Source organism: Salmo salar, chromosome ssa04 (assembly GCF_905237065.1).
Source record: "Salmo salar chromosome ssa04, Ssal_v3.1, whole genome shotgun sequence".
Classification (NCBI taxonomy): domain Eukaryota; kingdom Metazoa; phylum Chordata; class Actinopteri; order Salmoniformes; family Salmonidae; genus Salmo; species Salmo salar.
In genome coordinates this window covers 80729502-80756605 of record NC_059445.1, presented here as the reverse complement: position 1 = coordinate 80756605, position 27104 = coordinate 80729502, and the positions used below count along the sequence as shown (strand labels likewise).

Sequence of the window (27104 nt, the reverse complement as noted above, 5' to 3'; positions counted from 1 at the left end):
CTCCACATGTTGTCCTTCATGTTTTCTAGGAATCTCCATATGTGATGCTGAAGAAGAATCATGAGCAGCTGGTGGGGAACGATAAGTATGAGGGCTATTGTGTGGAGCTGGCCGCGGAGATCGCCAAGCATGTGGGCTATACTTATAAACTGGAGATCGTAGGGGATGGCAAGTATGGAGCCAGAGACGCTGAGTCCAAGATGTGGAATGGGATGGTGGGCGAGCTCGTTTATGGGGTTAGTAACCATCTCATGAACACACTGGGAAACTCACTAGGCTCTGAGACAGGAGAAATGTGTTAATTGTACAGTCTCAGTCAACACAGCTGTCCATGGAATTCGTCCAATAGCAAGGACAAATTTTTAATGCAACCACTTTCGGTTTATATACTGTAGTAGCAGTAACCAAAATGTTGCAGATGTGGTACAGTATCTGTCGTTTATACAACGGGTGGGTCTAATCCTGAATGCTGATTGGTTAAAACCGCATTTCAGCCGGTGTCTATTCCACAAGTTACTCCCGGCTAAATCTATGACGGTAAAATGCCTATTTACTCTGTTCCATCTGACTGTGCAATTCACTGTCTCATCAGCCCAGCCAGGCAATTTATAAACTTAATCTTCACTATAAAAAGCATCTTGACATGATTTCACATTTATTTTAGACTAACATGTAGTTTTCCAAGTACACACCATCTTTTATCTCAACCTTCACTCTAGCCTTTCCCCCAGTCAATATTCAAGATTCAATATTCATACAGACATGACTTTAAGCATTAATCCTAACATAACAAATGTATGCAAAAAGACGTGTGCAATGATTTCGTTAGTGGATGTGTGTCACATACTAAATACGTAAAAACAAATTCAATGTGGCCTTTAGTATAAATACTGTTTCCGTTGTGTTATTTTATAAGTCTGGAGCATATACAGATCTACATTGTACATTCCTTTGCAACTGTAGCCAAAGGACATACTGCAGCGCAGTTTATTTCATTCCAATATTATGTAGGTTTGACACACATTCTTTGCGATAACAATAACATTGTGTTGGAGAAGTATTTCACAGCTTTACTTCAGAAAGGACGCAGCGTGTCCCTACAAGTTCTAAAATATATTCGGACAAAGGTCTATACCTCTCACTTTACATATCCAGCAGCTTCCTCAATGTCAAAACACATAGCCACACAATTCAGATGGGCCTTGATAGGCTGCCAATGTTGAAGTGATAGTGTAACAAATAGTCAAAAAGCTGTTGTCTGGTAACCAAAGAATTGGGCAACAGGCAACAGATTGAGAACAGTAACAGTATCTGGATTTGTATTCCAGGAAGGCTGTTATTGAAACGTCCCTAACAGAACTGTCACTTCTCATATCTTCTTCCATTGTTCCTGTGAATCATGTCAAAACACTATTTCTCTGCCCTCAGGAAGTTGAGATGAAAGATACGCTCCTAGTTTGGTCTAGTGTACAGTAGAATGTTTGTTCTGTCCTTACAATGACAGAGGCGCTGGGTGGACTCAACCAAATCAAGTCTCGCTTGGAGGGTTTTATTTTTTTTCTCTCAGTGTTGTAAGCCTAATATTTCTTGAAAGCGATTCATTATTATTCAGCTTGAAAAGGCTCAGTGTTTATGTAAGCTGGAGAGTGATTTTAGAAAGTTGTCTTATGGGAACAGAGTTTACTATTACTGAGCCGTATGCTAATCCTTGTGATTTACTTTCCTTCACATCACCTTAAAGGGGCAATCTGCAGTTGTTACATCCATTTTTTTAAACTTATGGACCCATTGATTCATGAATAAAATTGCTTATTGATGCCTCATGAGCTTAGTTCAACTTTTCTACCCCATCAGAACCCAAAATATAAGCTTGTTTTACACCATTATTATAAACAAAGTAAATGTAAACAGACACTATATAGCCTCAAGATATGGTTAAAACTATCATTTTGATGTCGTCGATGGTAAGTCCTTGAATCGACGGCTCTGTCTATGAATTGAAAATGGTTACATTTATTTTCTCTTTATTTAACTAGGCAAGTCAGTTAAGAACAAATTCTTATTTACAGTGACTGCCTTCACCAGCCAAACCTGGATGACGCTGGGCCAATTGTGCCCCTCCCTATGGGACTCCCAATCACAGCTGGTTGTGATACAGCCTGAATTCAAACCAGGGTTCCTGTAGTGACACCTCTAGCACTGAGATGCAGTGCCTTAGACCACTGAACCAGGGTCTGTAGTGACACCTCTAGCACTGAGATGCAGTGCCTTAGACCACTGAACCAGGGTCTGTAGTGACACCTCTAGCACTGAGATGCAGTGCCTTAGACCGCTGAACCAGGGTTTCTGTAGTGACACCTCTAGCACTGAGATGCAGTGCCTTAGACCACTGAACCAGGGTCTGTAGTGACACCTCTAGCACTGAGATGCAGTGCCTTAGACCACTGAACCAGGGTCTGTAGTGACACCTCTAGCACTGAGATGCAGTGCCTTAGACCACTGAACCAGGGTTTCTGTAGTGACACCTCTAGCACTGAGATGCAGTGCCTTAGACCACTGAACCAGGGTTTCTCTAGTGACACCTCTAGCACTGAGATGCAGTGCCGTAGACCGCTGAACCAGGGTCTGTAGTGACGCCTCTAGCACTGAGATGCAGTGCCTTAGACCACTGAACCAGGGTCTGTAGTGACACCTCTAGCACTGAGATGCAGTGCCTTGGACCACTGAACCAGGGTGTCTGTAGTGACACCTCTAGCACTGAGATGCAGTGCCTTAGACCGCTACGCCACTCAGGAGCCCTGGTTTCTTTAGCCACATCCCTCAGCTTTTTACCAAAGCAGGGGCTGGGAAAATGCTTTGTTATTGTTGCAATTGCTGATTGCCCCTTTAAGGAAATGCTTTTGTCATATCCACTTGAAGTCTTTATGGATGGAAGGACGAATACAGAGATGGATTTCTGAGTGTAGGGATACTGTTGGAAGGACAAATACAGAGATGGATTTCTGAGTGTAGGGATACTGTTTGAAGGACAAATACAGAGATGGATTTCTGAGTGTAGGGATAATGTTGGTGAATGATACATTGAGGGAGAGCTACATAGATGAACACGTAATTCTCTCCTTGACTCCTAGAAAGCAGACGTAGCAGTAGCCCCGTTGACCATCACCTTGGTGAGAGAGGAGGTGATCGACTTCTCCAAGCCCTTCATGTCCCTGGGCATCTCCATCATGATCAAGAAGCCCACCAAGTCAAAACCTGGAGTCTTCTCCTTCCTCGACCCACTGGCCTACGAGATCTGGATGTGCATCGTGTTTGCCTACATCGGTGTGAGCGTGGTTCTCTTCCTGGTCAGCCGCTTTAGCCCGTACGAGTGGCAGGGGGACGACTCAGAGGGAGAGGAGGGCCAAGAGCAGCAGCAGAGACAGCAGTCGTCCAGTCCCAGGAGAGAGCCAGGACAGTCCCAGTCCCAACCGGGCCAAAACCAGGGCCAAGGACAGGGCCAGTCCCAGTCCCAACCGGGCCAAAACCAGGGCCAAGGACAGGGCCAGAGTCAGAATGAGGGGCACACCAATGAGTTTGGGATATTCAACAGCTTGTGGTTCTCGCTGGGTGCCTTCATGCAGCAGGGCTGTGACATCTCGCCAAGGTAGGCAAACGTTTTTTCGACCCCCACTGTTACGTGTAGTGTTTCAACTAACAATATCCTTTCACACTATAATAGTCTCCCCACAGTGAAGACATGGAAGATGAGTCATCAGCAGAAAGGATACAGAGGCATCCTGCAGAACAGAACAGATCAGATTAGAAGACATCAGAACAGATCATAACAGATCAGAAAAGAACAGAACAGATCAGAACAGCACAGAACAGATCAGAACAGCAGAAAAGATCAGAACAGCAGAAAAGATCAGAACAGATCAGAACAGATTAGAACAGATCAGAACAGATTAGAACAGATCAGAACAGATTCAGAACAGAACAGCAAAAAGATCAGATTAGAACAGATCAGAACAGATCAGAACAGATTAGAACAGATCAGAACAGATCAGAACAGATCAGAACAGATCAGAACAGATTCAGAACAGAACAGCAAAAAGATCAGAACAGAACAGATCAGAACAGATTAGAACAGATCAGAACAGATCAGAACAGATCAGAACAGATTAGAACAGATCAGAACAGATCAGAACAGAACAAGAGCAGAGTGACAGACTGACTGGACTTGGCCTTCAGGAGCCTGTTTTCTTATTACAACCCAAGACAGCAGTCATGGGGTCCAGGCGAGACCCTGGTCAGGGGTTCCCTAGGCCCAAGCCCCAGGGTCCAGTCCAGGCTGCTGTTGGAGGTGCGTGTAGTTGTGCTCTTATCAGGGGAGACGTGGACATCAGCAGAAGCTTCTCAGAGAGGAGAGACAAAGGTATTCCCTAAGATAGGGGTATTTATGGCACACAAAAGAGGGTGTATTTTTCATGTTGATTCTTGGTGAATAGACATGTCAAATTCAAAAGAAGAATTGGAGAAATTAGATGGATTCAGATTCAGTTACGGTTCTTACAGGATTCCAGTGAGTTAAAGTGAAAAGAACCCTTTCGGATGGATAACTTTACATTGTGCCTCCTGGATCTCGATGAAAGAAAATATATTTTCACATATATTGGATTGCAGCTGCTTTGGTCGTATGTACTGCAGATCTATGTGTGGCCTTATTCACTGCTCCCTTGCCACATGGCAGGAGTACCATTATCATTATCACAACCCTTTTGTTTCCAGCTAACCATACTGTACTGTGTCCTGTGCCCCTCCCTGCCTGCCTGCCTGCCTAGCCTGACCTGCGCCTGGCTCTTTGTTTCCAGCTAACCATACTGTACTGTGTCCTGTGCCCCTCCCTGCCTGCCTGCCTGCCTAGCCTGACCTGCGCCTGGCTCTTTGTTTCCAGCTAACCATACTGTACTGTGTCCTGCGCCCCTCCCTGCCTGCCTGCCTGCCTAGCCTGACCTGCGCCTGGCTCTTTGTTTCCATCTAACCATACTGTACTGTGTCCTGCGCCCCTCCCTGCCTGCCTTCCTAGCCTGACCTGCGCCTGGCTCTTTGTTTCCATCTAACCATACTGTACTGTGTCCTGCGCCCCTCCCTGCCTGCCTTCCTAGCCTGACCCACGCCTGGCTCTTTGTTTCCATCTAACCATACTGTACTGTGTCCTGTGCCCCTCCCTGCCTGCCTTCCTAGCCTGACCTGCGCCTGGCTCTTTGTTTCCATCTAACCATACTGTACTGTGTCCTGCGCCCCTCCCTGCCTGCCTGCCTGCCTAGCCTGACCTGCGCCTGGCTCTTTGTTTCCATCTAACCATACTGTACAGTGTCCTGCGCCCCTCCCTGCCTGCCTGCCTGCCTAGCCTGACCCACGCCTGGCTCTTTGTTTCCATCTAACCATACTGTACAGTGTATATTATTATTATTATTATTATTATTGTATATTATTATATTATCAATGTATTCCTTCATAAAGTCATGTGGGGATTCATTACCAGATCTTTAGTTCAGGTCAATCTGGTGACATTCCTCCATTCCCACTGCCTCCTCCTCCTCATTATAAAGTAAGGCCCCTGGGCGCTTGGCTTGCTCTAATTGCTGGCTCCTCAGTCACTGCCTGACATTTAGGTGGACATGTGTATCCTTCTGCTTTGAGGGAACTAATGAGTTCAAATTACATTACATTTGCAGAAAGCTTCCTAATGGGCCCAAATTAGATTACATTTGCAGAAAGCTGCCTGTGACAGATGTTGTTTTCTCGGTCACAATTTAACCCAGCCAGAATTTTTAAGCTTCAGGAGAAGAACTCTTTAGCGCTGGCTGTTCCAAGGACAATCCAAGTCTTACTTTGTCTTAGTTTGTGCTGTAAAAGATTTTCTCTGTCCCCCTATACTGACCAACGAGGCACAGTCGTGAACTGCAGATGGTTGATTCCTCTAAATGAAATCATTACAAAGACTTTGATCTTGTATCTTCTCTTCGCTTGTCTTCTCTGCAGTTTTCTGTTTTAACACATCGGTTTCCCCTCTCCTCAGTTGACTTGGGAGCAATCTCTCTCTCTCTCTCTCTCTCTCTCTCTCTCTCTCTCTCTCTCTCTCTCGCTCTCTCTCTCTTGTTCTCTCTCTCTTTCTCTTTCTCTCGCTCGCTCGCTCTTTCTTTCTCTCTCTCTCTCTTTCTCGGTCTCTCTCTCTCTCTCTCTCTCTCGTTCTCTTTCTCTCTCTCTTTCTCTTTCTCTCGCTCGCTCTTTCTCTCTCTCTCTCTCTCTCTCTCTCTCTTTCTCTCTTTCTCGGTCTCTCTCTCTCTCTCTCTCGCTCTTTCACGCTCTCTCTCCTGTGTGAATCATTTGGGTTTCATGGTCTAAGCCTCTTGGCGGGCTGGTGATTTGACTTCGTCTCTCAGGCTGTCAGAGGAGGGGCGACCTGACAAATAGAGGAGGGGAGACCTGACAAAAAGTGGTGATTCACCTCCCAGCTACCTCATGGGGTTATACAGTAATGGAGAAACTCAGTGGGATAAGGACCTCTTTACCCATGAGGCCAGAGCACAGATGAGTTACATTCATGTCTCAAACACATAGTGACTCTCTTAATCAGTCATGCATCACACTAGGTAATACTTGTAGCCTACACAGGATGGCTTTTATAAGAACACCTCTCCACTCTATTTTGAAGAGTCTTGTGAGAATCTACATTCACTTTATTAAGTATACCCATCTAGTACTGGGTCGGACCTCCCCTTTGCCTCCAGAACAGCCTGAATTCTTCAGGGCACGGAAACGTTGCTCAATTGGCATCAAGGGACCTAACATGTGCCAGGAAAACATTCCCCACACCATTACACCACCTCCACCAATCTGTACCACTGAGATACTGGAACCGGCGCGCCTGACACCGACGATCATACCACCCTCAAAGTCAATTAGGCTACTCGTTTTGCCCATTCTAACATTCAATTGAACAGTAACTGAATGCGTCGACGCCTGTCTACCTGGTGTACCTATAAACTGTCCGCCGAGTGTTTAGTCATGTGCCTTCTTTAGTATTGCGAAAATCTACAATATATTCAGGTAGCTTCTTCAGCACTGCGAAAGCGTGTGCAGCGAGGGTACTGCATCTCTGAGGGAGTCTAATTTGGAGCAGATAGGTGGCACTATGAAAGGTCACCTGAAGGTCAATATGAATAGAAAGGTCAACTTGCTTCTCACACTGGTGTGTTCAGTGAGCTGACCTGCAGTAAAACAGCTCAAATGTCATATATTGATAGCAGCTCTGAGGAAAGAACAGTTTAAAGAACTGGCCGGCCAGCTGCATTTGGCAGGATGCTATTTGTCAGAGAATTCAGTAACTGGGAGGCCTGCCATGTTGATGATAATCTCCAAACAACCAGATCGAAACAGAACTTTGAAGAACAAGAGCAATGGGAGATGGAAGGAGCAGCTTTGTGGGCAGACCCCAGCTATTTATTAATGATAGCATGTGTCTGATCTCTGTAAATGTCACCACTGCCACTCAGAGAAGGGGTCGTCATGTAGCAACTCACAGAAGCCACTAGACGCCCAGTTTAACTTCTGAGGTAAATGGCTGTGTGTGTCATCTTAAGTGCACACTTATTACAGATTATATGTCATTATCTTATTGTTATTAGATATGATTAGCCTCACAGACATGCAGCTGTTAGCAACGTTCTTCAAACTGCACCCAGATACATAAAAATGGTGTCCATGAGATCATCTAACTCTGGGGAAGTAGATAAAGAGACTTGTTGCCAAAATACCAAAGTATCTCTTTAACCTTTTTGTTCTCCACTTTGCAAAGCCGATGGGATTCCCTCCCATTCACAGGGACAATCAAATATGAAATAATGTTTCACTAACGTCTGGCGTGATCAAGGCAGTGAGAAAGTGTCAATACCGCCTCCCTCCCTCCACGCCTCCCTCCATCACGCCATCCATCCCTCCCTCCCTCCATCCCTCCATCCATCCCTCCCTCCCTCCCTCCATGCCTCCCTCCATCCCTCCCTCCATCCCTCCACGCCTCCCTCCATGCCTCCCTCCCTCCATGCCTCTCTCCATCCCTCCCTCCCTCCATGCCTCCCTCCATCCCTCCCTCCATCCATCCCTCCCTCCCTCCCTCCCTCCCTCCCTCCATACCTCCCTCCATGCCTCCCTCCATACCTCCCTCCATACCTCCACGCCTCCCTCCATCCCTCCCTCCCTCCATCCCTCCCTCCCTCCCTCCATACCTCCCTCCACGCCTCCCTCCATCCCTCCCTCCATCCATCCCTCAATCCCTCCGTACCTCCCTCTATACCTCCCTCCATACCTTCCTCCATACTTCCATCCCTCCCTCCATACCTCCTACCATACCTCCCTCCCTCCACCCCTCCATTCCTCCCTCCATACAATTCCTGCTGTACAGCAGACTGATGCCTCCCTGGTACTGCTAGACTCTGCTCAGCGAAGATAGACGCTCCTGTCTGCTTGGATGTGTGTTTGCTACTGTGTTTTTGCCCTGAGGGGGATCTCACTCTCAGCCTCATACGCTCCACTTTCACCGCTGGAGGAATGTATGCTGCACTTCTAATGCTATTGTAACTTTTCACAGCTCATTAAAGTAATTTATTGGACACAATATCTCATACTTACGTATGTCATACAGAGGTTTCTGAAGATAGATGAGTTATGAAAGGGTTAAGATTAGTTTGAAATAATTAGCCAGGGAGATACACTACACGACCAATAGGAATGTGGACCCCTGCTTGTCGAACATCTCATTCCAAAATCATAGGCATTAATATGGAGTTAGTCCCCCCTTTTCTGCTATATCAGCCTCCACTCCTCTGGAAAGGCTTTCCACTAGATGTTGGAACATTGATGCGGAGACTTGCTTCCATTCAGCCACAAGAGCATTAGTGAGGTCGTGCACTGATGTTGGGCGATTAGGCCTGGCTCTCCGTCGGCATTCCAATTCATCCCCAAGGTTTTTTTTGGGGTTGAGGTCAGGGCTCTGCGCAGGCCAGTCAAGTTCTTGACAAACCATTTCTGTGTGAACCTCACTTTGTGCATGGGGGGATTGTCCTGCAGAAAAAGAAAAGGGCCTTCCCCAAACTGTTGCCACAAAGTTGGAAGCACAGAATCGTCTAGAATGTCATTGTATGCTGTAGCGTTAAGATTTCACTGGAACTAAGGGGCTTAGCCCGAACCATGAAAAACAGCCCCAAACAATTATTCCTCCTCCACCAAACTTTACAGCTGGCACTATGCATTGGGGAAGGTAGTGTTCTCCTGGCAATCCCCCAAACCCCGATTCATCCATCGGACTGCCAGATGGTGAAGCATGATTGATCGCTCCAGAGAATGCGTTTCCACTGTTCCAGAGTCCAATGGCAACGAGCTTTACACCACTCCAGCCGACGCTTGGCATTGCACATGGTGATCTTGGGCTTGTGTGCGGCTGCTCGGGCCATGGAAATACATTTCATAAAGCTCCCGACGAATAGTTATTGTGCTGAAATTGCTTCCAGAGGCAGTTTGGAACTCGTTAGTGAGTGTTGCAACTGAGGACAGACAGGTTTTTTTTTACGCGCTACGCGATTTAAAGCTCGGCAATCCCGTTCTGTGATCTTGTGTGGCCTACCACTTCGGGGCTGAGCCTTTGTTGCTCCTGGTCTTCACAATAACAGCACTTACAGTTGACCGGGGCACCTCTAGCAGGGCAGATATTTGATGAAATTACTTGTTGGAAAGGTGGCATCCTATGACAGTGCCACGTTGAAAGTAATTCTACTGCCAATGTTTGTTTATGGAGGTTGAATGGCTGTGTGCTCAATTTTATGCACCTGTCAGCAATGGATGGGGCTGAAATAGCCAAATCCACTAATTTGAAGGAGTGTCCATATACTTTTGCTTATATATTGTATCAATTTAAGGAGAGAAAGGTATAAGTGTGTTCATATGTACAGTACGTATGTGTGCACACAGTGGGGAAGGGTCAGTGTATAACCCGGACCAGTCCCCTTTGCCTGTGTGTCTGCAGTGAGACGTGGTGGTGTACGGGTCAGAGCTCTCTCTTAGTGTGACCAGACGCCCCGAACGCTCCTCTTCCTGCCCCAGGCACAGCCTGTCACTTCAATTCTATTGTTAAACACACACACACACACCCCAAACACAACGCCCAGCCATCCCATAGCTAAAACATTTACACACTCGTCACTCATTCTACTCCTTTAACAGTACATACAGTACACACACACACGGACACAAACAGACACTCACACAAACCCAACTCTGCGGGCCTCACAGCCCTTTCCCTGTACAGAGGTGACCCAGAAACCCTCAGTGTTATGACATGCTTAACAGTGTTTAACAACGCTTCTGTCAAAAATAGAGATCACATCTGAACTGTGTTGCTGCAGTTGCAGTATTCTGTTCAAACAATACAGACTGACAGAATGCACGTTTTGGACTTCAGCATCGTCTCTGGAGACTCGTTACCCGCCCCAGACTTGGCTGACAGACCTACGGACATAACACTGCCTCCCTCTGATGAGCTCAAATATTTGGAGAGGACAGTTCACCATGACCATTCACCACCATGAGTATTGTGTGTTTGTGTGTGTGTGTTTGCATGTGTGTGTGTGTGTGTGTGTGTGTGTGTGTGTGTGTGTGTGTGTGTGTGTGTGTGTGTGTGTGTGTGTGTGTGTGTGTGTGTGTGTGTGTGTGTGTGTGTGTGTTTTTATGTGTTTGCTCTAGCACACACTTGGGAAATGATTTGTCATTTTAAAATGTATTAATGCAATTGGTGATGTGCATGGTTACCTCATTACCTCTTATTTGTAATTAAAAGTAGTGTTATAGCTATCCACATTAATGTCAACCCTGTTTACCAGTTAGTTTGCATTGAAATAAATGAATGCCCATTTTAGAATCGTTCCCTGCTGCTAACATGCTGGAGGTGTAACTGTACGACCATCGGGAGTTTTTATCCCATCTCATTGTGGTGGGCTGGATCTAGAGAATCCCCTGTCCAGTTCTTGGTGGCTTAAACTATTGGCAGGCTGTTTCTCTGGAGATCAGCTTGTTGGCTGGCTAGTGCTGAGGCTTCAAAAGATCTCTGTGCCTGCAAGCTGTCATGAATTGAAGTTTGAAGGGCTTATTGTTTTTGCTTTCCTTTTGCTGGAGTTTCCAGTGGCATTCTCACATGCTACCCTCCACCCCTAGTCTTAGGCTCACTCTGTTCTCGCTGCTTTTAAATTCTCTTTTAGTGTGTGAGCTGCATTGTGTACAATGGATTCAGGGCAATAAAAGGAGGTTTTGTTCAGCGAATCTTCCAAGAGGAACGGTTTCTGAATTTGGAAACAGGTCTGTGGGTGAGGATGTTCTTCTCCCTGAATTTGCAAATCCAAATACTGGAGCCAGCTTATCCTCTGTTTTGCATAAAACAACACAGAACAACAATTTGCTATTTTTACAGCAATTTTTTTTCACAAAATTTCTGTCCTTTAGTTAGTGCTTTGCTGCTTTCAAAAGAGGAGTGTCGTCTTTGAGAAATCTGCATTTGGCACTCAGAGATCCTACAACGCTGAACGCCATTTTCTACAGATCTATCTGTCTTTCCCCTTCAGCCCACACAACTTTCATGTTTGTTTACGCCTGCTCTGACTGAAATTGAGAGGATTGTTTCATACAATGCATACTAATTGGGTGGGTGCAACCTACAAAGGACAATCCTACAATGTGTGTTTCTGTTTTCATAAATGTGATCTCTGTTTTGTAGCGCTGCTGTGATCTTTGGAGCAGCTGTCTCTGCTGTAGTTCAGAATACATTTGTAGCATAGATTTAGGCCAGGAATGGAGTCAGGTCTTTTGAAGGTACAATTATCGCAATGATTTGATTGCAAATATTTTTTGGGGCTTATTTTTTCACATATAGTGTATATTTGTGTGAACAGTTAGAGCTTATTTACTAATCGCTCACAATCAATCAAACAAGGAAAAGCAATTAATACACGTCTCTATACCTGTGGCAATGTGAGAAACTGAGTGATTATCCAAGTGATTGAGTGATTATCTGTATAGTGTCAACAGAAATCAATATATCATAGTGTTACTCTTGAAGCATTGATTTATCACTTCCCTCACTCAACACGTCCACTTTCCTTTGCTTCTATCTGAGATGGCAATGTTTGGATTGTTAGAGACTCCTCTCTCTCTCTTCTCTCTAGGTCCCTCTCTGGTCGCATTGTAGGGGGAGTGTGGTGGTTCTTCACCCTCATCATCATCTCCTCCTACACGGCCAACCTGGCTGCCTTCCTCACCGTGGAGAGGATGGTGTCGCCCATAGAGAGTGCTGAGGACCTGGCCAAGCAGACAGAGATCGCCTATGGTACTCTAGACGGAGGCTCCACCAAAGAGTTCTTCAGGGTAAAGCTGAAGCTCTAGATGTCATCACTCTGGAAAAGCAGCAACTGTCATGAAGTGGCTCCAAGTAGTTTTTGACGAGGCGGTTACATTTCTCATAGAGCATCTATATACAGTATTTTACCAATTATTGTTTTTTTTGCACATTAGAGATCGAAAATCGCCGTATTCGAGAAGATGTGGTCCTACATGAAGTCCGCTGACCCGTCAGTGTTCGTGAAGACCACAGACGAGGGCGTGGTGCGGGTCAGGAAGTCCAAAGGGAGGTATGCCTACCTGCTGGAGTCCACCATGAACGAGTACATCGAGCAGAGGAAACCCTGTGACACCATGAAGGTCGGGGGGAACCTGGACTCCAAGGGTTACGGAGTGGCCACGCCCAAGGGATCAGCACTAAGGTATTACAGTGTGTAGGCTGGTCACGTCACCATGACGATCGACCACACATGTTATATTTTACATGTAAATGCCAAATGAACCCTTGAGGTGAGTGAGGTTACACTTGCAAATTATCCCACTTATGTAAAGTAAATAAGAATTAGTGAAGAGACTATTTCTTTAATAAATGTAGCATGATGTTATATATCAATTCACAATCTTTGGGCAAATGATGCACATTTTAGTCAGTTTCAGTGATAATGCTAGTTAATGTAATGATATAGTGAGATAAAGTCTCATTCAACTATTCTCTACTTCCTGTTTTGTAACAACTCTCACCAGACGTCTAGAACAGCCCCCCCCCACTGTCTCAACTCAGTCCATAAAGTATCATCAACATCATATTGGAAGCATGACTGTTCAGGCCCTTACTTTCTTCAGACAGACACTGGTTATAATCCCATTTTGTAATGTCTTTCTCCTTGGAATAACTAAGAACACTGGGGATAATAACTGTTACGAAAATGTAAATTTAGTCTTGATAGATAGTAAATGAAAGCTATTTAATGAAACTAACTTTAAATTGAACCCTGATGTTAGTACCTGCATCTTTTTATCTCAGAACTTCTAGAGATGTGCACTTTGGTCATAAATATCAAAAAGGTATTTTCCCAAGAAATAACACTTGAATTAGAATCCTAGGTTTTAGTTATTACCTTTTCTGTACATCTCCTGTGATTTAATTACCATTTTATTTTAGTACCAAAAACCAATTATGAACCAGTATTTTACAAGTTATTTCAGGGTAACGGCGCCCAGTTAAAACTTTTTTTTGCAAGATTCTGCTGTTCATATTTAGGAACTAATGTGTTTCACCACTTTTAATGCATCTGTGTTCAATCCGATTTTATTGTCCTCATATTAACAGGCCCATCTTAATGGGCTGCAGGCCCCATTCACAAAGCACATAGGCTTTATCAATCACACCTAGCAGCCTTTTTGATCGATCACTCATGTTGTTTACCTAGTTTATAGTCTACCAATATCTTTATCAAGGTGACAGAAAGAGTGGTGTTTCACAAAGGCTTTCAAAGTTACACTCAATATCAAGTGTGATGGCTGGTTCAGACTGGGCTTTGACTGACTCATAGATGCTCTGAGATTAATTGTATTTTCACACTGTGGCTGTGGGTTCAAATGATGTACATTTCAAAAATCTGGAGCTAATTCTGTGAATTGGTGTTTTTATGGATTTATGTGTATACGATTGATATTTTCCTATTCTACGGAACATTCTCTAAAGTCGTAATCAATGAGCTCTTGAAAAATAACCATATAAAACGTCTTTAAACAAAACAGTGATCCCCATGCCACAGTGTACAAGCCTGTATTTGCGCTTTAATGATAGTTTGTGTCTGTTGAAAGTAGAAAATGATGTTGAAATGACTGCTGTATGAACTGTAACAACTTTGCCACATCAGATACATACTATTCTATATGAGCTTAAGGTTTTGATGATTTGGAAAAATCTCTTAACCATCAGCTCTAAATATGTTGCTACGTCATATTCGGACAACACCCTTATCCTCTATCATAAAGTTGTAAACTGTGATCAGTTCTCCATAATATTTATGAAACAGAAATGGACTAAGAGTCCTTCATTGCTATGTATCTGATGTGGCATACCATTACATCCCACCCTTGTCTTGCCTTTTACCTGTTGAAAAGAAAAACTAATCTTCTTCCTTCCTGTTTTATTCCTGACATGTTTTCCCCACATCATCATCGTCACATCACTTTATTTTGTCAGTCGCATCACAAGAAAACTGCCGCTCTCAAAGACAAATGCTACTAAAATCCTAATAGAGCATGTGGATTTATTTGACTCATCCATTAGCCAGACGGAACTCTTTCTTTCCCTCTGAATAGAGAAAGAATTCCGAGGTTTTACTGAGAAAGACTCTAGCTTGCTGAGGTTCATGCTGACATAATGTTTCCATTAGTCTACTGTACAGCAGCACCTTCTACCATGTTAGTTATGAGAGGGTTGTCCATAATGGACCAGCAACAGCAAAGGGTGAAGAGAATGGAGTACAATGCCTAATATCAGTAATGCCTTGGATAGTGCTCCCTGACCACAAAAATAACACAATGAATGATGATATCTGATGATAACTGAATATTACAAAGTGAATCGACAAGTTGGCTGTTAATGCCTATTCCTTATCTACTTCTTTTAGTTTTTAACTGAAATACATACCCACGCAACCAATCCAAGACATTTTCTGATATTTATATAGTTCTCCTACCTAGAATCCTTGTCTTGCTTGGTAAAATCTGTCATGGTTTAGCCATGTAGTATAATGTTTATATACAGAACGAGAAACAAATGTTTTTTTAATCTTACAGTGGCAGGCACATTATTAGTAGCCTTATTTTTTATACATTTTTCATTGTTCTGATAACAGTACCTCCTTTTGACTATTTTGACTTTATTTCTGAACTACCTCTGCCACACCGTATCACATCTCCATAAATGCTGACCAGTATTATTCTATTATCATTTCAAGAAACCCAGTAAACTTGGCAGTGTTAAAACTGAACGAGCAGGGCCTGTTGGACAAATTGAAAAACAAATGGTGGTACGACAAGGGCGAGTGCGGCAGCGGGGGAGGTGATTCCAAGGTCAGCCCCAGTATGAGAAACCTAGCGGGTAACCACGACGATGGGGGGTAACCGGCAACGTACCTTCAAAAAAACACAGCGGCTGCAATACCACAAATCCCCCTTCGTCCTTGTTGACGTTAGTTTGTGTAAACTTACAACTATATTGTATGATGAATTCTTCAAAAACGTGCCGTTTACTTTCAAATTAGTTGCATTAGCAATCCCCCCCCCCCAAAAAATAATAGCACAGATTCGTGTATGTTTTCTCAAGTACTGTCTTGTTAAAGCAACAATAATTGACAGGTTTGCATATCCGAGTGTTTACATTTTGCCGGTTACCCAAAGTGATATAGTAATACACATCTTGCAAGTAGGGAAAAAGGACACAAAGCTAGATGGAGTATTAATGCATATCACTTTGGCAGTGACAGTTTCAAGTTGTGATTGTGTTTTTTTTTTTTTTTTATCTGTCTAGACATGTACGTAGAACATATCTAGACATAATAATGGGTGTATGTTTACTATGTACTGAATAACATAAGATAACATGGGTGATGTTATTTATGTCATTTCCTGGTTGAAGAATCCCCGTAAACCTAGCGGTGTTGAAACTCAATGAGCAAGCCATCTTAGACAAACTGAAAAACAAATGGTGGTACGATAAGGGAGAGTGTGGAAGCAAGGACTCCGGAAGAAAGGTCAGTCCACGTGTTGGTCCTATACTTAACACCAAGATTGAGTATTAGCACTTCTGTAAGGTCCCTCGTCCCCCTCCCTAGCACTCTTTCTCTTTCTCTCCAATCTGCCATTTACACAAACTGGTGTCCTTATAACTGTGATTTATGTCAGCCCTGGAACTCAGACACCTTTAGTGATTAGTGATAATTGCTGTGTCCTCACATGCTATGGATGAGTCAGTGGCCCGTAATTAGATCTTGGTAAATGCTTGTTTCGTCTAAACCAAAAAGTAGACCCAGGGTTGTATTCTATTCTCCAAAATGTGTGTAGCTAATGATGATGAACCAATTACAAGGGTAACAATTGAAACTGTATAGTGTAGGAATAACACAGTTACTGTCAGTGCTAATACCCTTTTTTTCCAGTGTCTGGGATATTCTACAGACATCTACAGGCAAAGTATTCACAGTTTTATGAATGAATAGAATTTAGATTTAGTTGTGATTTTAACTTTCAAAGTCAAATGAAGAGACACAGGTAAATGACAGCGTGGAGAGAAAGGCCCTTTATACAAGACCTTCTCCAGAACTGGGATCTCCTCTCCTTTAGTGCTGTTTTCCTTGTCTCTGTCTTTAGACAGTGTGCATGCAATTGGTTGAGACCCAAGACACGGCCAATCTGCCTCCAAACCCAGACTACGCATGTCACAGATGTGCGCAACCCCTCTTGTGATGTCACGGCAACCACGGCTTGTCGAATCAATTGCCCTCCCTTATCTGGTGCATTTACTTAAAAAGCAAATTATATTTTATAAAGATACCTCTACCTATGACGTAAACCAAAAAAAAAAACTTTGACCTTTCCCCCTTGCATGGTTCCACTCTATGAAAATTCTGTCTTGGAATGTTTTATAATACACACCACCAACTACATATTATTCTGATAGTGTGACGCGCTCTCCCTTGAAAAAGAGATTCTCATCTCAAGGGACTTCATTGGTTTAGTAAATGATCAAAAACCAGCGAGGCGATATAGAATGGAATTAATGTAAGTGTTTTAATGCATATTTGTTTTTGAATGACTGGACATTATGTCTGGTATAAAAGACACGTGTTACCTGTAAATGCACATTAGTCAGCTACTTTCTAAAGATATGTTCACCCCAAGCCTGTTACATGTGCATGACTCTGCATGTTTCTGTCAGTCTTTGATATGTACTGTATCAAGTATGTTGTTGATAGTAGTCAGTTAAATTAGAAAGATATGTCAGCACCTCTCTAGGAGATAAACAATAACCTGTTGATTTATCATGAAGGTACACTTACCGGTATGTGCCGTGTAAGTTCACTAGGACAGTAGTGAGACCAGTAGTTGAATGGTTAATTACACTATCTTTATCCTATAGAGACCAGTAGTTGAATGGTTAATTACACTATCTTTATCCTATAGAGACCAGTAGTAGAATGGTTAATTACACTATCTTTATCCTAGTGTGTTGTGTCTCTTGGGCATGGTCCGGTGCGTCTCACCCTGTGTCTCTGTGCCTGTAGGACAAGACCAGTGCTCTAAGCCTCAGCAATGTGGCTGGGGTGTTCTACATCCTGATTGGAGGGCTGGGGCTGGCCATGCTCGTGGCCTTGGTCGAGTTCTGTTACAAGTCCAGGATCGAGTCGAGGAGGATGAAGGTAAGCTAAGTGGAGGATGGCAGGACGTGACCCCGACTCTCCAAATGTGCCTCAGGGGGAGTTGGGATGTGGAAAAAATATATTTTCAATTCACACGTGCGTATTAATACACAGTTGTACAGATGTAGGTTCTTAATTTGATCTCTCTTTTGTTGATGAGAATTTTCCTGCACAGCAGGAAATGCAAGCTAGTGTAATCAAGATTTGAAAAGGCTTCTAAAGTTTGTAATTTACACATTAAAAAATCTGACTTGATTTGTCCTAACGTAAAATGTATCAACCCTTACAAGAAAAGTCCATTGATTATAATCCACGTAAAAATTCACATTTCCTGTTGCTGGAGGATTATTTTCTTGCTGTAGCAAACTGTCTCAAATTAAGATCCTACATCTGTACATGTGTGAACTAGAACAAAAATAAGCACCCTCTTAATTATTATTTTTATATTATTTTAACCTTGAAATAATGACGAAGGCTCTATAATATAATAACATACAATATTTATGACTCTTGGCAATAATTATTATACATTTCTGCCGCCTATATGACTCACACAAATATGCTGTTAAACCTCCTGAACTACAGAGATAATGTTAAAACCCCTGAACTACAGAGATACTGTTAAAACCCCTGAACTACAGAGATACTGTTAAAACTCCTGAACTACAGAGATACTGTTAAAACTCCTGAACTACAGAGATACTGTTAAAACCCCTGAACTACAGAGATACTGTTAAACCTCCTGAACTACAGAGATACTGTTAAAACCCCTGAACTACAGAGATACTGTTAAAACCCCTGAACTACAGAGATACTGTTAAAACCCCTGAACTACAGAGATACTGTTAAAACCCCTGAACTACAGAGATAATGTTAAAACCCCTGAACTACAGAGATACTGTTAAAACCCCTGAACTACAGAGATACTGTTAAAACCCCTGAACTACAGAGATACTGTTAAACCTCCTGAACTAGAGAGATACTGTTAAAACCCCTGAACTACAGAGATACTGTTAAAACCCCTGAACTACAGAGATACTGTTAAAACTCCTGAACTACAGAGATACTGTTAAAACCCCTGAACTACAGAGATACTGTTAAAACTCCTGAACTACAGACATACTGTTAAAACCCCTGAACTACAGAGATACTGTTAAAACCCCTGAACTACAGAGATACTGTTAAACCTCCTGAACTAGAGAGATACTGTTAAAACCCCTGAACTACAGAGATACTGTTAAAACCCCTGAACTACAGAGATACTGTTAAAACTCCTGAACTACAGAGATACTGTTAAAACCCCTGAACTACAGAGATACTGTTAAAACTCCTGAACTACAGACATACTGTTAAAACCCCTGAACTACAGAGATACTGTTAAAACCCCTGAACTACAGAGATACTGTTAAAACCCCTGTACTACAGAGATACTGTTAAAACCCCTGAACTACAGAGATACTGTTAAAACCCCTGAACTACAGAGATACTGTTAAAACCCCTGAACTACAGAGATACTGTTAAAACCCCTGAACTACAGAGATACTGTTAAACCTCCTGAACTACAGAGATACTGTTAAAACTCCTGAACTAGAGAGATACTGTTAAAACCCCTGAACTACAGAGATACTGTTAAAACCCCTGAACTACAGAGATAATGTTAAACCTCCTGAACTACAGAGATACTGTTAAAACCCCTGAACTACAGAGATACTGTTAAAACCCCTGAACTACAGAGATACTGTTAAACCTCCTGAACTACAGAGATACTGTTAAACCTCCTGAACTACAGAGATACTGTTAAAACTCCTGAACTACAGAGATACTGTTAAAACCCCTGAACTACAGAGATACTGTTAAAACCCCTGAACTACAGAGATACTGTTAAAACCCCTGAACTACAGAGATACTGTTAAAACCCCTGAACTACAGAGATACTGTTAAACCTCCTGAACTACAGAGATACTGTTAAAACTCCTGAACTACAGAGATACTGTTAAACCTCCTGAACTACAGAGATACTGTTAAACCTCCTGAACTACAGAGATACTGTTAAACCTCCTGAACTACAGAGATACTGTTAAAACTCCTGAACTAGAGAGATACTGTTAAAACCCCTGAACTACAGAGATACTGTTACAACCCCTGAACTACAGAGATACTGTTAAAACCCCTGAACTACAGAGATACTGTTAAAACCCCTGAACTACAGAGATAATGTTAAAACTCCTGAACTACAGAGATACTGTTAAACCTCCTGAACTACAGAGATACTGTTAAAACTCCTGAACTACAGAGATAATGTTAAAACCCCTGAACTACAGAGATACTGTTAAACCCCCTGAACCATCGGACTGAAGACTAAAGCACTTTGTCAGGCTCAGAGCTGTTTCAGTGAAGGGTCCATGCAGTCAGCTATTGACTCTACAGCTACTAGATGAGTTATGTGTGTGAGGAGAATGTCACACTACTTCTTAGTTAAACAGTATTTATTTTTCTGTTGTGTACTGTATCGTGTGAGGTGTAGAGACACCTGGCTTTTGTTTGTCATCTATATCTTTGATGACGTAGGTTTGATTTGAAAACAATCACACAATAGCTGCCAGATGCATGTGATCATACTACACTATACAGTAAGTTCCTATTTAGATCAAAGACGTGGGTATCTTTTCATCTTATCAGATAATTCGTTAAGACTTGTGTATGACTTTCATTTGCAACTTCTCATTAACCTCATGAACTTAAATACTTAATTTTTATTTTTCAATGTATTTATTTATTTATGATACATTTTCAAAAATGAATGTCCAAATATCAGTAGATTGTAATTAGATGGGTTGTTTACTGCAGCAGAAGACATGAAACCAGGGACTTTCTTTGCATATGAGCAACAGAAGAGAAGTAATGTCATGGTGATATCTTAATGTGGATAGTATACTTCCCGGCTGTACAGTACACGTTTAGCTCGATCATAAACAGCCTTTTCTGTTGAAAATGTTTACATGTCATGTCGACAACAGAGTCACGCAACTCCTGTGTTTTAAAGTATCTCAGCCACATATCGCTGCTGTGAGTAGACCAATTAGTCTGCATCAACCCGAAGAACATAATCCTCTGGATCTATTGAAGTGTACTTGATTTAAATCATTTATACACTGAGGATGTACAAGCCAACATCCAGATCATTAGCTCCAGTTTCAAGCCTACGGGTGTTTCATTATGTTAAACTAATGCAAAAGAGAGTAGGCTGGGAGCTAGCGCCGCACGGTTCTGCTTGCGTTATTGTTACGGGTTCCGTCTCATATTTTGCATGGTACAGTTATTGGCTCTCCACTGTGTGAGATAACCAGAGCGAAATGAGCAGAGAGAGCGTGACTCATAGCACAGAAGTCAGGATTGTCTGTTTGCAAATTCCTGTTTTATACCAAGTAACTGAACCAATAATGACTTAATGGCTGTTTCAAGTACATTTTTGTTTATTAACTCAGGAGAGTTCAGTAGATTAACTCAGTAAAATTCAGTAGATTAACTCAGTAGAGTTCAGTAGATTAACTCGATAGAGTTCAGTAGATTAACTCAGTAGAGTTCAGTAGTTTAACTCAGTAGAGTTCAGTAGATTAACTCGATAGAGTTCAGTAGATTAACTCAGTAGAGTTCAGTAGATTAACTCAGTAGAGTTCAGTAGATTAACTCAGTAGAGTTCAGTAGATTAACTCAGTAGAGTTCAGTAAATTAACTCAGTAGAGTTCAGTAGATTAACTCGATAGAGTTCAGTAGATTAACTCAGTAGAGTTCAGTAGATTAACTCAGTAGAGTTCAGTAGATTAACTCAGTAGAGTTCAGTAGATTAACTCAGTAAAATTCAGTAGATTAACTCAGTAGAGTTCAATAGATTAACTTGGTAGAGTTCAGTAGATTAACTCTGTAGAGTATAGTAGATTAACTCGGTTGAGTTCAGTAGATTAACTCTGTAGAGTATAGTAGATTAACTCTGTAGAGTTCAGTAGATTAACTTGGTAGAGTTCAGTAGATTAACTTGGTAGAGTTCAGTAGATTAATTTGGTAGAGTTCAGTAGATTAACTTGGTAGAGTTCAGTAGATTAACTTGGTAGATTAACTCAGTAGAGTTCAGTAGATTAACTTGGTAGAGTATAGTAGATTAACTCGGTAGAGTATAGTAGATTAACTCGGTAGAGTATAGTAGATTAACTTGGTAGAGTTCAGTAGATTAACTCGGTAGAGTATAGTAGATTAATTTGGTAGAGTATAGTAGATTAACTCGGTAGAGTATAGTAGATTAACTCGGTAGAGTTCAGTAGATTAACTCAGTAAAATTCAGTAGATTAACTCAGTAGAGTATAGTAGATTAACTCTGTAGAGTTCAGTAGATTAACTCGGTAGAGTATAGTAGATTAACTCAGTAGAGTTCAGTAGATTAACTCGGTAGAGTTCAGTAGATTAACTCAGTAGAGTTCAGTGGATTAACTCGGTAGAGTTCAGTGGATTAACTCGGTAGAGTTCAGTAGATTAACTCAGTAGAGTTCAGTAGATTAACTCAGTAGAGTTCAGTAGATTAACTCAGTAGAGTTCAATAGATTAACTCAGTAGAGTTCAGTAGATTAACTCAGTAGAGTTCAGTAGATTAACTCAGTAGAGTTCAGTAGATTAACTCAGTAGAGTTCAGTAGATTAACTCAGTAGAGTTCAATGGATTAACTCAGTAGAGTTCAGTAGATTAACTCAGTAGAGTTCAGTGGATTAACTCAGTAGAGTTCAGTAAATTAACTCAGTAGAGTTCAGTAGATTAACTCGATAGAGTTCAGTAGATTAATTCAGTAGAGTTCAGTGGATTAACTCAGTAGAGTTCAGTAGATTAACTCAGTAGAGTTCAGTGGATTAACTCAGTAGAGTTCAGTAGATTAACTCAGTAGAGTTCAGTGGATTAACTCAGTAGAGTTCAGTAGAGTTAATGGGTAACTATCATGTGTTGTTGATGTGTAACTCCCTGTGTTATCCAATGCAGCAAATCATCGATGCAGCCATGCTGAGTTCCACCCTGAGCCGGATGACCAGGACAGGGAGCGGGGGCGAGAATGGACGAGTGGTCGCCCATGACTTCCCCAAAGCGTCACAGACTCTCCCCTGCATGAGCCAGGCCGCGGGCATGTGATGGGGCAGTCCTTCCTCTGCACAGACCACACCAAAAAGAGGAAAGGAAAAGAGGGGGGAAAGTGTTGCACTGCGGCTTGACTACTGCCAAAAGGATTCACTGACTGATCACTCTGAAGATAGAAACAACAAACAAAATCACTTTTGTAAAGAGACGGTTTATTTGGATATTTTCTGCTGCAATAAAGATGGCTGTCTTGGACTTTAATTGATGGCATACTTTTGTGTATCAAAAAAAAAAAAAAAGAGAAGCTCTTCCCCAATCCAATAATAGTGACACTTTTTGCACTATGTCAATTCAGTTTTTACTGTCTACTACTATCATTAACAGTCAAGAACAGCTACAGTGGAGTCTGAAATAATTGAACCCCTTGATAAAGATGAGCAATAATGTATAAAATAAATAATTCAAATACTAAGCTATATTGTATGCAACATTTTAAAAAAATGTGGAAATTATATTATTTTATACTAATACAATAGCTTGGAGAAAGAGATTTTTTTTAACAAGTTTACTGATTTTTTTTCTCAAAAAGGCAAGGGTCAAACCGATTGACACCCCTGAAGATTCTTATAAATAAAGTAGTCAAAAGTTTAGTATTTAGTCCCCATATTCCTAGCACGCAATGACTACATCAAGCTTGTGACTCTACAAACTTGTTGGGTGCATTCGCAGTTTGTTTTGGTTGTGTTTCAGATTATTTTGGGCCCAATAGAAATGAATGGTAAATAATGTGTTGTGTCATTTTGGAGTCATTTTTTATTATAAATGGGAGTAGAGTATTTTCTGAACATTAAATGTGGTTGCTACCATGATTACGGATAATCCTGAATTAATCGTGAATAATGATGAGTGAGAAAGTTACAGAGGGTCAAAGATCATTCCCCAAAGCCATGAAGATAGCATGTTTTGGGGGGTATGACCTTTTGAGTACACAATATAGCTCAGCATTTTAATTATTTCTATTATACAGTCATTAATGCTTAGCTGTATCAAGGGTGTCAATCATTGTGCCTTATACTGAACAGTGATTTTGTTCCTTGTGACACATAAATTCAAGCATTTCCAATTCCAAACATTTGACTTTCAACCTATCTATAGGTGCATACAGTATGTCGAATAAAACTACTGCTGAATGTTTTCACACATCACATAGGAATTGATGATGTCTCTATTGTTTCTCATATCAGCCACTTTGTCAATGTCACTGCATTGAAATTTAATTCCGACTTACAGATTTCCTCTCTTATATGCCCAACACCTGACATGGAGAATATATTTACATTTTGAAATTACTACAAAACTATACATTTTTGTGCAGCTATGACATATTTCCCAACCATTTTCCCTATTGTGTTCCCTTGTCATATAAATATGTTAAACCACCAGTTTGTAGGTCATTACCATTTAGAGGAGTGAGTCGTTTATCAGACGCTCTTATCCAGAGCCACTTACAGTAGTGAGTCATTTAGCAGACTCTCTGATCCAGAGCCACTTACAGTAGTGAGTCATTTATCAGACTCTCTGATCCAGAGCCACTACAGTAGTGAGTCATTTATCAGACTCTCTTATCCAGAGCCACTACAGTAGTAAGTCTTTTAGCAGACTCTCTGATCCAGAGCCACTTACAGCAGTGAATCATTTAGCAGACTCTCTTATCCAGAGCCACTACAGTAGTGAGTCATTTAACAGACTCTCTTATCCAGAGCCACTACAGTAGTGAATCATTTAGCAGACTCTCTTATCCAGAGATACTACAGCAGTGAGTCATTTAGCAGACGCTCTTATCCAGAGATACTACAGTAGTGAGTAATTTAGCAGACACTCTTATCCTTGCAGTAGTGAGTGCATTTTTGTACTTTTTTTCATACTGGTCCGCAGTGGGAATCGAACCCACAACCCTGGCGTTGCAAGCGCCATGCTCTACCAACTGAGGATTTAAATGATTTACCAGAGTACAGGTAGAACAGACAATATAATTTCTACCTGCTGTTTCATTCCGCATGTTTCCATTAATAGTTCAGAGTTGAAGTATGAGCCATTGATAAAGATATGAAAATGTTCTAATGCACTGGTAAGTAGATGGCAGTAGAATATCTAGTGTTATAAAATCTATGACATTTTTTATTTTTGTATTTTTTATTTAACCTTTATTTAACTAGGCAAGTTAAGAACAAATTCTTATTTACAATGACAGCCTACCAAAAGGCAAAAGGCCTCCTGCGGGGGACGGGGGCTGGGATTGAAAAATACATAATACAAAAATAATACAAAAATCTAGGACATGAATGACATGACTAATCGAGTGGCTTTAGCGTTGGAAATGAGATGGTACGAGAGGATGACACAATTAGCCCACAAATTAGGACGTGCCATTTTCATTTTACTCTACTAATCCACTGATGTTTCAGGCTTGTCAACCTACCAAACCATCTAACCTACATCACCTAACTTAAGCTACCTACCTTCATGTGGACATGTTTTTGAAAACAAAAAAAGGCATATGATTTAAGACAATTGTACAATTTCACAACTTTTTGGATCTACAGTACAAAGACAGTACAAGCACAAGAACACTCTTAAAATGGACACTGCACGGTCGTATTTGTACTGTAACATGCTATTGTCCTGTGAGGGACAGCATCTCATGGTCCGTTGAGCAGCCATCCATTGTATGTCACCATCCCATCACCCAATATGTTACTGTAGGACTCGGAGGGTCATCGTCTTCTATTCATTTGTCATCCTCTTTGGCATAGCACATTAAAAGTGTCACACAACTCAAACTTTGTTTTGTACTGTACCTTAATCAATTTGTTTAAAAAGATAAATACAACTAATATCCACATTTGTATGGTAAGAAATGTAATGTAAGACACCCTGGTGATGTTGAGATGATGTTCCATTCTGTTGACCAGGTACAGCCAGTTTTGTTCAAAGCTTTTCTCAGTCCAATAGATTTTGTGCATTTATAGTGAGACTACATTTATATTGTCCTTTTAAATAATATTTTGATCTGGCACTACTTTGTTTAATTTACTTCTCGAAATGCAAGAGAAAATCTACCTTATGTCTTTGTGTTCACCTCTGTCTCAAGAGATAGCTTTTAGAAAAAGACTAATGCAAAATTTGGATTTCAATAGGTGGGGAGAGAACTTTGTTGAGTAATAGTGCTCTCAATAAATTCAAAACTTTTGTAACCACATGCCTTGGTTCTCTTTTTCTTTATTCAGCACTCTGCTTGGTCTGGAGAGAATAGGATGGTGAGGCTAAGGAGTGAAAATAGTCCTGGGGAGATGGAGAGACAGAGAGAAAGAGAGGCTCCCCTTGTGTTTATTTCTACAGTGTCATTAAATCCGTGAACTGAAGAAGGGTAATTGTTTGAAGATTGCCTTTTAGAATGTTCACAAAACATGTCCTGATGGAGTCTCTTGAATTGGAGTTATCAAGTGGATCTATTACTTCGTAGAGTAAAACTTTGTCTTGACTCTTTCTCCTCATTTCCCTCCTTTGATTTCCCCATGAATGAGCCACTTTACAATTCCCACCAGGTGGGTTAACCCTTTTGGCGTGATGCGTAGGGTGTTTGCCTAGGTATTCATCCCTGCCCCGCCCCCTCTTTCGGTACAATAGATACTGTATCTCCTGGTCTTCTTTTCACATGCTGTGCTGCGAGTCGTCCTGTTGAACCAGAGTGGGGTAGGGGCCAAAGGGTTAGTTGAACCACCCCTCATTTCTAGGAAACCATAAACAAAAATAATCATTAGACCAAATATTTAGCAAGAGGTCATAATTTTATGGAGTCTGTGAAGGAAGAAACCACATGGAAAAAGTGGTAAGCAAGTTAGGTCCAAAAAACGGATTTTCACCAGGTCAAATGAATTGTGTTAGAGGTTACATGATGCTTGTATCTAAACCAAAGTAGATCATGTTAAGATTGTTTTATACATCAGTTGGGGTCTTTATAAGCTGCAATATGAGGTCCTAAATCTAGCAGGTCCTAAACCTAGCCTTGGGGTAAGTTGAGCCAATGACCATGAGGTAAGTTGAGTCAATTGCCACCATACCCCATACAAATGATGA

General features: G+C 41.6%; 1 protein-coding gene across 3 annotated transcripts in view; it reads left to right on the top strand.

The window, feature by feature from the left end:
- The window catches only part of gria1b (glutamate receptor, ionotropic, AMPA 1b), a 100449-nt gene extending 74223 nt beyond the window's left edge, over positions 1 to 26226 (top strand). Inside the window, exons 10-16 of one of the 3 annotated variants that reach the window (XM_014198174.2) lie at positions 30 to 236; positions 3132 to 3646; positions 12252 to 12450; positions 12598 to 12845; positions 16076 to 16190; positions 17721 to 17855; positions 22875 to 26226. In XM_014198174.2, coding sequence (XP_014053649.1) covers positions 30 to 236; positions 3132 to 3646; positions 12252 to 12450; positions 12598 to 12845; positions 16076 to 16190; positions 17721 to 17855; positions 22875 to 23021 — 1566 coding nt within the window. In that variant the 3' untranslated portion in view covers positions 23022 to 26226. Of the gene's footprint in view, positions 1 to 29; positions 237 to 3131; positions 3647 to 12251; positions 12451 to 12597; positions 12846 to 15395; positions 15511 to 16075; positions 16191 to 17720; positions 17865 to 22874 lie in introns of those variants that run through there. The other 2 variants (XM_014198173.2, XM_014198175.2) reach the window with 2 other exon arrangements.
- Positions 26227 to 27104: the final 878 nt, after the last annotated feature.